At 41.2% G+C, this 12,530-nt stretch overlaps 1 protein-coding gene across 1 annotated transcript; it reads right to left on the reverse strand.

Moving 5' to 3' along the window:
- Positions 1-582: 582 nt before the first annotated feature.
- On the reverse strand, positions 583-11,986 carry NMUR2 (neuromedin U receptor 2). Its single transcript, XM_006766278.1, has 4 exons — positions 11,196-11,986; positions 6,744-6,828; positions 4,471-4,596; positions 583-893 (listed from the first exon to the last, which is right to left on the reverse strand). Exons 1-4 carry the CDS (start codon positions 11,919-11,921, stop codon positions 619-621), a joined length of 1,212 nt encoding a protein of 403 aa, XP_006766341.1. The 5' UTR covers positions 11,922-11,986; the 3' UTR covers positions 583-618.
- Between the last annotated feature and the right edge of the window lie 544 nt (positions 11,987-12,530).

The following is a 12,530-nucleotide window of genomic DNA, read 5'->3' on the forward strand; positions in this document are numbered from 1 at the left end:
AAAAGACCATACCCTTTTATGTAATGATGTTTACTTTGAATTTATATTAGTTCACACAAACACTCCATCCATGCTTTTGTTCCGGCCCTCCGGTCTAGTTTAAGAACCCATTGTGGCCCTTGAGTCAAAAAGTTTGCCTACCCCTGCTCTAAGGAATCATATAATGGCAGAATATGAGGCAGTAGGGTAAATAGTTTGCTGTGGAGGAACTCTGGCATGGACCCTTCAAATCATGGTAAGGAAAACCATATCTACATGTCTTCCTTGTGTGGCTGACAGGGACCATTAGTTGTTAGAGTAACCACAGCCTGACTCAGAGTGAGGATGACTCAGGAAAAACCATTTGCAAGAGTGGAAAATACTCAAAGTATAGCTAGTCATGTTCTCTTTGCTAGTCATGTTCTCTTCATCAACTAGTGAAGGGGTTCCAGGCTGTCAGGAGGTTGTGGGTCTTAGATCCAGGTTTAAGTAGCGATTTTCACATTTGTTTAAAAACACACCTAGAAATGGATATATAAGTTCAGAGAGCCATTTTCGTCCCCCTTATCGTATAACAAGGCATAAGTTATGGGCCGACCCTTCCATAACTGTGGAGGCAGAGAGGAATGAGAGTTCCTTTTATGTTGTCTGTCCTGTATAGTGCGCTGTGTGGAGGTGAGAGCTGTTGATGGACAGCTGACAGGGGAAGTGGGCACCCGCCTCTTCAGTCAGCTCCATAAGGTGACATTCCGTCAGGAAGATGTTCCGCTGGACCCGTGGCCCTTGTGGGTGATGCTGGGGGTGCCACTGTTTGCAGGAAGGAGAGATCACACTCTGGAACGCTGCTCGGAAGCGGCGAGAAAGTAGGTTATAGATGATGGGGTTGACAGCTGAGCTCAGATAGAAGAAGACACCTGGAATGCAGGGGTTAAATAGACACACCGAGGAGACATTGAGTGAGAGGCATGCTGGGAAGAAGCATAAATATTTAACAAAGCCTAGAATCCCCATGACTGCCTATTTTGGAAGTGATAATATATACAAGACACTAATTGAGGATACAAAATGCTCTACCAACTGTGTACATAGGAATCAAACACAGAAAGATTAAAGAGTCTTGGCAAATTTTAGGCCAGCAAGGGATCTCTCTGAGATGTTCTGCAACTTCCTTTGATCCACACTTGTTTAATTAAAGAGCATGTTCCCACGGCATTAATGAGTGATGCTTAACTATCAGAGGAAGAGAGATGATTTTGTCTCATTGGAGTTCTGCTTAAATCTATAATTTGAAACTTGTAAGCAATGGAGGAATGGCAAGTCAGTCAAGGCATTGTCCCTGCTGAGATTCCTTATATGCTTAATATCTCTTCAAAGAAATATTTCCCAGTGCCTCTTCTTATTTAGCTTTTCCCTTCCATGGTTTTTCCCACCTAATTTCCAACCTTATTAAATAACTGCATTTTGCCATTTATTTTCTCTACCAAGTGCCTTGCACACTGCCACTGTCTTGTTTGGTATCTGCTTATCCTTTATTACCATATCCTATTTTATTTCCCCAAAGCCCACCAGGTGCCTAAGGTTGAGAATCAGAGGACTTAGTTTCTGACCTTGGCCTTTGCTTATTCTGAGACCTTAGGCAGAATTGGCATTTCATTTTTTTCTCTGTAAAATGGGAATTATAATACAGGCCTAACTCACCTCCCTGGATTATTGTGAGGATAACGTTGAGATACTATCCACAGAGGGACTGAGAATGGTTGAGAATATAAAGCAAGTGACAGGTACTGTCATCAACATGTTCATCATTGTCCTCATTTATTTAGTTCAGGACATGGAAAGTGCCATATGCCCTGGGCACAGAATTGGGAACAAAGGAATAGAGAAGGAAATATTTCTATGGACTATTAATTCATTCAATAACCCAATATTGATTGAACTCTTATTATGTGCCAGGAACTTTGAGGTACGTTCAAAGGTAATGGATTTAGAATTTGCTTTCCAAGGACTTGGAATAGTATTACAGAGGCAAGATCTCTGCCCTACATCAATAATTAATAATAGAACAATACCAAATAATATCTGTGAAGAGCAAAATATGTCATACCAACAGCCATGTTATTGAAATTCACATAATGGTATAAATACAAAGAGTATGATGGTAATGAAAGATTTAATAGGGGGTGATTGAATTCCAGCCAGACCCTGAAGTGGGTAGGAGAGTTGGTCAAGAGAGGAGACAGTTCTGAAGATAGAAGGCATAGCACTCACAAATATGCAGAGGCAGCAGTCGTTATGCCCTAGCCAGTTTGGCTAAGTGAATAGAGCATCGGCCTGAGGACTAAAGGGTCCCGGTTTCTGGTCAAGGGCACATGCCTGGGTTGCAGGCTCGATCCTTAGTAGAGGGGCTTGCAGGAGGCAGCCAAACAATGATTCTCTCTCATCATTGATGTTTCTATCTCTCTCTCTCTCTCTCCCTTTCCCATCCTCTCTGAAATCAATAAAATATACTTTAAAAATATATCACAGGAATAATGCAGAATGTGCATAACTCTCTAATCAATCAGTTTGATAGGCATATAGTCAATGATTGGAAGTATTATAACTTGGGGATCAAACGGCTGGTTGGGGACATTTTCTATAGTGTTTAAGGTTTCACCTGGTTGGTACTGTAGGGGAGGGAGAGATTATATCTTAACAAGAAAATGTTATAAATACCATAATTTGGAAGTCTTAAAATGATCATCTTGATACATTTAGAGAGGGATAGTCAGTCAAGTCTCATGTGATCTTGTGGTGTTTTTCAGTTTATTTAGTCACCCCATTTTTCTCAGATTATCATGAAAATAAGAGCTGTAAATAATTTTGAGATTTTTGTCTAAAATAATCCTATATAATAAAAGGGTAATATGCAAATATACTGACCAGCAGAATAACTGAACAACCAATCAAAGCATAATATGCTAATGATATGCTAAGGCTGCTGAACTGCTTCCTATGACATGCACTGACCACCAGGGAACAGACAGCCGACTGGTTGACCACTTGCTATGATGTGCACTGACCACCAGGAGGCAGATTCTCTGATCAGTAGGTTACCTTGCTGCTGGGGTCCGGCTGATGGGGACTGAGCGCGATGGGCCAGACACACCCTGGAGCCCGCTGCTGTGGCAGGGCGAGCCTCTCCCTATCAGGACTGATTGGGCACAAGCCCACAGCAGGCACAGTGGGGCCAGGATGAGAAGGTAGGAGCTGCAGACAGCATTGGACTGCAGGTTTCCCAATCCCTGCAGGCAACCCAAAGGGACCCCACCTGTGTACAAATTCATGCACCAGGCCTCTAGTAGTTTAACATAACAGAAAGTTCTAATGTCCAAGTATAAGCTGTTCACAAGGCCTGCTGAAAAGAAAAAGGAAGTGTAGAAAATAAATAATATACATGATATTTATATACATATGTTTTCTATTGTTTTAACTCTGTGCACATCTGGAGCTTAATTTGCACAAATCGATCTTATCTTGCCCCTGTGAACCAGCTGGTGACTAGCAGAAGCTCAGGGACAGAAGTGATCGGAACCCAAGACTCACAGACACACTGACTGAGGAAGGGGAACCTACATGGCCATTCTCTGCTCTATTTTGGGCTCAAGAACTCTGAACTTGAAGTTAGATGATTTTGCCACAACCCTGCTTTTACTATTTGTCAGAAGTTTGCCTTTGGGCAAGCCATTTATTTTCTTGTGGAATTGTTTCTTCAACCGAAAATGGTGATGATAATATGTGGTGATTATAGAAAGATACATATATAGCATTTTACAGTTTAAAATTTCTTAGTGGCTAATATTTTATTTGCTTCTTACCATCAGTGCATACTTGTAGAGGGAAGGTGTCATTGCCATTTTATAGTTGAAGAGACTGGCATAAAGGAAGCCATGTTCTTCAGAAAATTAATGGTGGGAGTGAGATGCAAATCCAGGTCCTCTGACTTAGTGACCTTTCCACCCCCATTTCCGCCACATTCTCTAGCATCTTCAACAGGCAGCATTAAAGTAGCGTAAAGGCAGACCTTGATGCACCATGAACATAGTAATACCCTTTGGCTGGCTTTCATGAGGATCTAACACTTGCTAAAAACAATACAAGATTTCAGGGACATGGATGTTTAATAAATAAGAACCAATTCAAGCATGTGGTCATTGGAAAGAAAATCAAGACAATCACTCCTTAGACCATTTTTCTGCTGTAGTCATCGTGCTTAGAGTTGAGGGCTTCCATAAAGTAGCATCTAAAATAGTGATCAGGTATATTTCTTTTGGACCAATAACATACCTAATTGATATTTAAATAAAATAAAAAATCAAATGTCTTCATTATTGTACAGCAGGCCCCCGTGATAAATCAGTATATCCAGACAGAACCTACTGCTCTAAGAAAAATAAAGCAGCTGCAATTACCTGGATGCTTGTGATGCAACCAAAGGAGCTAAGATTTTACCTGACACCACGTGGATGAGATTGAACACAGCAGCCAGGGGTTCAGTCCACTCCTCCACAAAGCTGAAGAAGAGCCGCTCAGTGTGGAATGGGGTCCAACAGATAGCAAACACTAAGACCAAGACAACTGAAAAAGAAGGACGAATGGGAGAACAAAAGGCAGTCAAAACGAGGATAGGTATCCAATGGCCACTAAGTCCATCCATTCCTTCCAGCATTTTCCCTTCCATCTTGGTTATCATTATTACAGACTGACTAGGTCACGAAGAGTCCCTACATAAAACATTTAAACATAAGAACGAATTATATAGGACTTAGGATCAGTTTTCTATATGATTGTACAAGATTTCTTGTATATTGTAAGTCTCCTCTAGAACATTTTAAATAGTATCAAATTTATTCCAAAAACATTCTATTGTGGAAAGTAAATTATGTTGCAAGTAGACTGTTGGAACCACATAAATTGGCTATATATACAAATAAAATGGTTGGGTTCAAGAAATTGATCATAGATTAATAAAAATATTATTGACTGTAGTATGAATTTATTTGTTACTCTAGAAAGGATTAAAAGCTGCTCCGAATCTAATCATTTAAAATTCTGTAAGGGATGAGAGAGGAGAGAGAGAAAGAGAATGATCATAAGTATAATAATCCTTTATAAGCATCTTTTGATTGGGATAGGGGATGTGTCTATTATATTAGATGTTCCTAGACTACAGAATTGCTTCTAGTTTCTTTTTATTTGTTTTTACTTTTTATTTTGAAATAATTATAGATTCACAAGAAATTGCACTTTCTAGTTTCTTATTTTTAGCTCCCAAAACAGCAATTGGTGCTGCTGCTGTTACTCTATGGGGCATTTAATCTCCACACATATAAATATATATTTTTTCTTCTTCTGAAGTTACAAAATATTTTCCTTTTCCAAAACATGATACTTGAGATTTGCCTCAAAATAATCTTGTAGGGGCAAGAGAGAGACTGATATAGATGGAACAAGATTAGTTATGAGTTGATAATGTTTGAGGTTGGGTAATGGGTAACATGGGTATTATTTTACAGTTCTCTGTACTTGTGAGCACATTTGAGGTTTCTGTAGTCAATAGTACATATATTTCCTTTGGCATTAAACATATTCGGAGTTAAGTTGTTTACCTGTGTGGTGTGGTTTCAGGAGTATCTGGAAATTTCTTTTGACTTTAACCCTCCAAGAAAAAGTCCCTAACCTGCTCACTACTGCCTACAATTCCCCGTAATTAAAATTTTAATTGCTTTAAAAATGAACCCTTCATACTAAAGGCAAATGCTTTGCAGCATATTTTATCACTGTGACTAACATGAATGCGCTTCAAGTCTTTTTGTGAGAGTAGATTATGATCAAGGAGAAAGGGGAGCGATAATAAAGACATGAGATTTCTTAACAGGGAAAGTCAAGTGCCAACAGGGACTAAAACATTTTCAGGAAGATGAGTCTTAGAGTTGAAATGACAAACTTTGGTGACTTGCACAGGTTTTTGTTGTTGTTGTTCATAAATGCCATATAGTTATGGTGAGTGTTTCATGTACATATTAGCCTGCAGGATTTGTTTCTTCCAAACCTTAGGTTTTGACTTGGAAAGTGTATCATAAACCTCCTTTCTCCCATTACTATCTCCTATAGGGTAGCACTGGATCAAATATTTTTATCAAATGCTTGTGGGAGAGTGTGGATCAGTGCCTGATTATGTATTTTTAAACATATTATTTATATAAAATCATGCAATGTCATAGGTGGAATGACCACGTAGGGGTACTCTTGGGCAGCTGTTCTTAACCTGGAGGTAAAGTATTTCATGGAATCCAAGAATGGGTAGCAGGGGTTTCATGATCGCCTGAAATGAGTTATAAAATGTTTGTGTATGTGATTTGTACATTTTCTAAGTGGTGCACTCACTGTTTTCTTTACATTTTAAAACAAATCAATCCATAAAAAATAAGTTTAAAAAGCACCTGCTTATTTTAGAGGGAGAAAGAGATGCTCAAAAGCTCGCAGAGTGGATGTGATTTGCCAAAAAGCACACAGTGTATTACAGTGGATGCAATTTAGTGTGTTGTTTTGAAGGAATCAAAGAGTTCCTAGAAACTTGAGTAAGCCATGGAAGACCAGACCATGACACTACATTTCAGAAGAATTTTGATCCTGATACTCAGAAGTACTTTCTCAGCACCAAATGCAACTCTCTTCCTTTTATAAACACAAACAAACAAACAAAAACACAGTGGAGGACTTACATAGCATGTTGGTGACTGATTTTCTGTAGGGTCTTTGAATATTTGCAGTTATTTTTTCTGCCTCAAGGGTTTGGTCTTTCTTTAGCTGCAAGGGAAGTGGAAAGAAATGTTAAGAAAGAAAACATTTTCCCTTCTGTTTGGATCTGAGAAGTGTAACTCTAACACACATTCTCAGACCAAAAATTGGGTATTAAAATAAATATAAGAATTTGTCAAAGTTTAACAATAAGTTGGAGGTGGAGTTGGACCTAGATCATCTAACTCAACTGGACAGGTGGATGTGGCCAAGTTGTTGTACAACCATTTACCATCTGCTATTCTATAGATCCCTTGTTATATATGGCATGTTAATAGGCATTCTATGAAAAATGTAAAATTATAAAGTAAAAAAAAAGTTTGATAGGCTTTTCCATTCATCTATATAATAAAGGCCTAAGAGACCATTACAGTGAAACGGCCGGTTGCTATGATGCGCACTGACCACCAGGGGGCAGACCCTCAATGTAGGAGCTGCCCCCTGGTGGTCAGTGCACTCCCACAGGGGGAGCACCACTCAGCCAGAAGCCGGGCTCAAGGCTGGTGAGCACAGTGGCAATGGCGGGAACCTCATCCGCCTCCACGGTAGCTCTAAGGAGCAGGGAGCAGGCAGGCAGGCAGGCAGTAAAAAGCCAGGGGTCCTGGACTGTGAGAGGGATGTCCAACTGCCGGCTTAGGCCCACTCCCCACGGATATCCCTTGAAGTGTCCTGGACTGCGGAGGGTGCAGGCCAGGCTGAAGGACCCCCTCCCTCTCCAGTGCATGGATTTCATGCACTGGGCCTCTAGTTCATTCAGTAATTATTATACATCTATTAGAATATAATCCCTCTGCTATGTGGTGAAAAGCCAAAATAGGTATTATTTCTGTTTTATGAAGTCTATAGTCTCCATTGTGGGTCTTCTCAGAGCCTTTAATATGCTAATGGGCATTATGAATCTTCATAAAGCATAATATGAAGATTTATTATTTCCTCCAAATTGATCCAATAATATGAATTGATCCCTTCCCCCATGCCCACCTTCCACACCCTACATCTCTCACCCAAGCCTCAAGGGAGATAATGCTTCTCTGACTAAACAATACCTTCCCCAAACTCCCTTTAGTGGAATACCTAGTACCATCTTGAAAAGCACAATTTTGGAAATATTTACTAATATTACTAACAAGAGTGTATATGTTCCTGAGTTTAGAAATTATACTCATCCTTTTTGAAAGAGGTGGTGATTCTTTAAGTAGCATCTGAACATTTCTTTTAAAAAATATGTTTTTATTGGGTTTTAGAGAGAGAAGAAAGAAGAGGAAGAGAGACAAACATCCATTGGCTGCCTCTTGCTCACCCCCTTTTGGGGATTGAGCCTGCAACACGGCACATGCCCTGACTGGGAATCAAATTGGCACCCTCTTGGTGCATGGTTTGATGCTCAACCAACTGAGCAATGTCCACAATCTGAACAAATTTTTTTAAATTTAAAAAAGTCAATTCAACTCTGGTTGGCATGGGTGAATTCTGTTGCAATCCATAATGCATGCTCCTCAACTCAAGCATTAATGCTGTATGCAGGAGATACACGGAGTTTGTGAGAGCTTCAGCAGAACCTCCTCCCAGATGGGAGGAACTTGCCCTGGGGTTGGGTACTTTCCATCTCCATCATGTTTGATGTTTGGAGAGCAGCTCAGTGGAGACTTGTGTCCTGGAAGGAAGCTGCACTGACTACTCAGTTTGGAGCATACATGTGGCTCTCCTCCTTCTTCCTCCATCCTGGGATTTCATCAACCTATAGTTTCCTGCCTCCTGAAGGCAGTGGGTCCCAGAGTCTATCATGACGTAAGATTTGCTAAGGGAATCAATAACAATCATCCTCAGAGTTGCTCAAGCCTCTTTAAAATCTTAGCCCTTTGAGATAATGTTTCCAAGTCTCTTGTTTTAAAGGTAGAGTAGCTAAAGTCCAGCAAGGAGGGGAATAATTCAACTTGATTCATGCACTCATTCATTCATCTTACAGAAAGATAACAAGGGATATCCAAGTATAGAATTTTAAATTGGAATAAATCTAAGGAAGAGAAATCACCAGGAACCATGAGCACCTATACAAAGTCCAGATGTAGCTAGGGAATCAGGGAGAGCTTCCCTGAGGAAGTGTGAGTAAAGTATGATTTAAAGTTAGAAAATTAGAAAAGTAAAAGGAATTGTAGTGGTAGACGGCAGGAACATTTCAGGCAAAGATAGAGCAAATAAAGCACAAACTCCTTGTATCTCCTGCATACAGCATTAATGCTTGAGTTGAGGAGCATGCATTATGGATTGCAACAGAATTCACCCATGCCAACCAGAGTTGAATTGACTTTTTTAAATTTAAAAAAATTTGTTCAGATAGAGCCCAATGACACAGACTAGGTCATATCTCCTGACTTCAGTCTAGAGCTCTTTAAACTCCTCTAGGAGTGACTTTCTAAGCAGGGAATTCCTTCATCCTTCCTGAGAACAGGAGGCTGGAAGTTGTATTACATTCACAAAGCAAATTTGGGTGGTTTCTAAGCTGTTGTCTGAGCTGTCATTTAACTCCTGATACAAGATAGCTGAAGTCTCATGACAACAAAACAAAATGAAAGTCCATGTAACTGGTTGGGGTGGGGAAATGTATGTGTTTCCTATTCAAATTAAATATTTCCTCCAAATTGATCGAAGTTAAGTGATTGCTTGGTGTTGGATGAGATGGTATTGATCAGTTTGGGGTGGATATTTCTCATAGGACTCACGGTATTTGGAATCATGCCGAAGTCCTTCCCCGCAAGTGAAATGCACGGAGCATTCTAAAGACATGATTGTGAGGTATCTGGGAACACATATGTCTCTGGGAATATAGGGGCCAGCCCTTCAGGAGGAGACTAGCACAGTTCTCTGCCTGATTAGATTTGCTTCTATGTCTAGACATCTGTGTACTTGGAATTTATTCTTCCTATTTAAACCTTGCCATTCACCTTAGGCCCAGTGGGTATTCACCAATGATATGAGAATATATTAATTGTCATGGCATACATGGTGTCCGAACCAAATTGAGGCATATGATGTAAATGTGATGTCAGCTTTGTTTTTCAATTTATAACTCACATTGCTCCTACTCACACATTTTTTCCTTCTTGTTTTTTAAAGGAATCACAGACTGTTAGAGCTATAAGGAGCCTTAAATATAATCTGATGTGACCTTTTCAGTTTATAAATGTGAAAAGTAATTCCAGAAGTCGTGTGGCTTGCCTAAAGGCACTGTGGACGTGAGCTTCAGACCTGAGAGTCTAAATAGCCTCACGATTGTTTCCTACACAAGCCACCTCCTTAAATGGGTATACAACTGTCACAGGCAGATGTCATCTCTATGAATTTGGATGCAGAGTATACTAGGAGAGGAACGACATAGACTTACTTCTACCCTCATCAAAAAACAGTTTCTCTCAGCTTATTTAGACTCAGAAAAAAAGAAAAAAAAGGAAGAAATTGATTTACCATTATGTGCACAGAAAAGGAACCTCTAAGTATAAGGTATGTTGCACAAGCAGGGATAATTTTCTATTAATACCAGCAATCTCTTATTCACACTGCCTTCTACTCTCTTTTATGTGCTCTGTTTACCTCCCTACCCTCAAATCTCCACCGTCTCAAGAGAAGGCCAAGTTGATCTGGCTTAGGACATATTTTTGCATTTTAACCTGATATTTCAAACAGAATCAAAACAATCACAGGAGAGTGTCTGACTGTAAATAGAGTGGGGCAAGAGTAGGTTTACAGTTGTTTATATGGAAAATAATATGATAATTAATAAATAATGATGATGATAATAATAATACAAGAATAAACCTTGTGTTTTGTGTACTCACAATTATAAACCTACTTTTGCCTCACTCTGTATTTGTCTTGGAGTATAAATGGGCGGGGACAGTTTATGTTATACTTGGACCAAGTTGGTGCAAAGGCAGATTTCAATGCAGGCCATAGATCTGGGCAGAAAAAAAACCCAGCAGGCTGTGAAACCGGCTCTCTAGGGGTGACCACCTGTGCTATTTAATGAGGCTCCACTCAGACACACTGAGTCAGAATTTCCCCAGGGGAGGGGCTTGCATATTGCTGCCCATAGTAAGATTTCTAGGTAATTTATAGAAACACCTAGATTTGAGAACCACAGGTATAGAGGGAAGAATAATAAAGTTGATTTAGAGGAAATAATTTATAGTTTAGAGTACTATTTGTCCAACTGAGGTAAGTCCTTTAACTTCTGGGTTTCCCCTCTGAGCTCATTCTGTTTTATCTATGCTCCCTTCCAATTCTGAATTTCTCCAATTCTAAGTTCCTCTTACAAAACTTGAAGTCAGTGAGGAAAAAAAGATGCTGCCCTGAGCCAGCCAGAGAGCTGGGATACTCACTCTGAGCCCCATGAGGTAGTAGAGGACACTGATGACAGTCATGGGGAGGATGTAGAAGAGGAAGGAGGTGGCCTGGATAATGAAATTATAGATCCACATGGGCTTGATGACCGCGCAGGTGGCAGAGCCCGGGACCAAAGACCCGTTGGGGAAGTAGTGGAGCTTGATGCCATGGAGGCTGGTGTTGGGCAGAGAGAAGAGAACGGAGAAGACCCAGATGATGCCCAGGACCCTGAGGGCCCTCCTCCGGGTGCACTCCAGCTTGGCGCGGAAAGGGTGGAGGATGGCCACGTAGCGCTCCACGCTGACCGTGGTGACGCTGAGGATGGAGGCGAAGCACACAGTCTCAAAGAGGGCCGTCTTGAAGTAGCAGCCCACGGGCCCAAACAGAAAGGGGTAGTTACGCCACATCTCATAGACTTCCAGGGGCATCCCGAGGAGCAGGACCAGGAGGTCCGAGATAGCCAAGCTGAAGAGGTAGTAGTTGGTGGGTGTCTTCATAGTCTGGTGCCGGAGAATCACCAGGCACACCAGGAGATTGCCAGCGACCCCAACCACAAAAATCAGGGTGTACACCACCGTCATCGGGAGGAAGAGGTGGCTGCGCTGAGGCCCACAGACAAAGGTCAGGTAGTCCTCTGTGCTGTTCAGGTATTTCTTGAATGGATCTTCCAGTTCCTGCTGGGGGATCCAGGAGACATTCTCATATTTTTCCATCATTGACATTAAAATCCAAGGCCCAAGCTTCCTCTGGAAAGAGCCTCTGTCCCAAGATGAGACAGAAAGGAAAGAGAAAACCGACAGGGAAACACAGCCCCAGTGCAGGAGGCAGAGGAGGGTGAGTGCTTCTGCCAGGATCTCTTTTGAAGAGCCCCCGAGAGACAGAAGCCCCGCCCCTCCTTAGGCCGTGGGCCAATGAGTGTGTGTCAGGCAGATTAGAGGACAGCTGGGTTGGGCTTGCTGGCTTTGCGTGCAGGGAGCTGGAGAGAAGGCGGGGGAGACATTTCTCTGAATTGGAAGCAGCTGACAAAACAGAGCTGATACAGAAGGTGGCACTGACTTAAGGTGTGCGCACTCTGAGCAGTGCATTTGGTAAAGTTGTGGGACTCTGGGTGGAAATACAAATTAAGATTGTAGGGTCATGGGCAGAAGAGTATAAATCTCCATTGATCCTGGCCACCTGTACAGCATGACAAAAATGGGAGATCAATAGATTTCTCAAGTTATCTTGTTCCTTTGGAAATTCAGGACTCCCTGGGGAAAGCATGATCAATGTGCCTTTTTGGTTTTGATTGCATCCACAATAGAATGAAAAGCCGAAAAGAACACTTGCCT

The sequence above is a fragment of the Myotis davidii genome, unplaced genomic scaffold (assembly GCF_000327345.1).
Source record: "Myotis davidii unplaced genomic scaffold, ASM32734v1 scaffold18, whole genome shotgun sequence".
NCBI lineage: Eukaryota > Metazoa > Chordata > Mammalia > Chiroptera > Vespertilionidae > Myotis > Myotis davidii.

What these genes read in the sequence shown, in the direction of transcription:
- NMUR2 (XM_006766278.1), bottom strand. Translation starts at nt 11,921, where the DNA reads ATGTCAATGATGGAAAAATATGAGAATGTCTCCTGGATCCCCCAGCAG. An exon ending in ACTACCTCATGGGGCTCAGA is followed by an intron (nt 6,829 to 11,195) that starts GTGAGTATCCCA and finishes CTTCCCTTGCAG; the next exon opens with CTAAAGAAAGACCAAACCCT. An exon ending in ATCAGTCACCAACATGCTAT is followed by an intron (nt 4,597 to 6,743) that starts GTAAGTCCTCCA and finishes CTTCTTTTTCAG; the next exon opens with TTGTCTTGGTCTTAGTGTTT.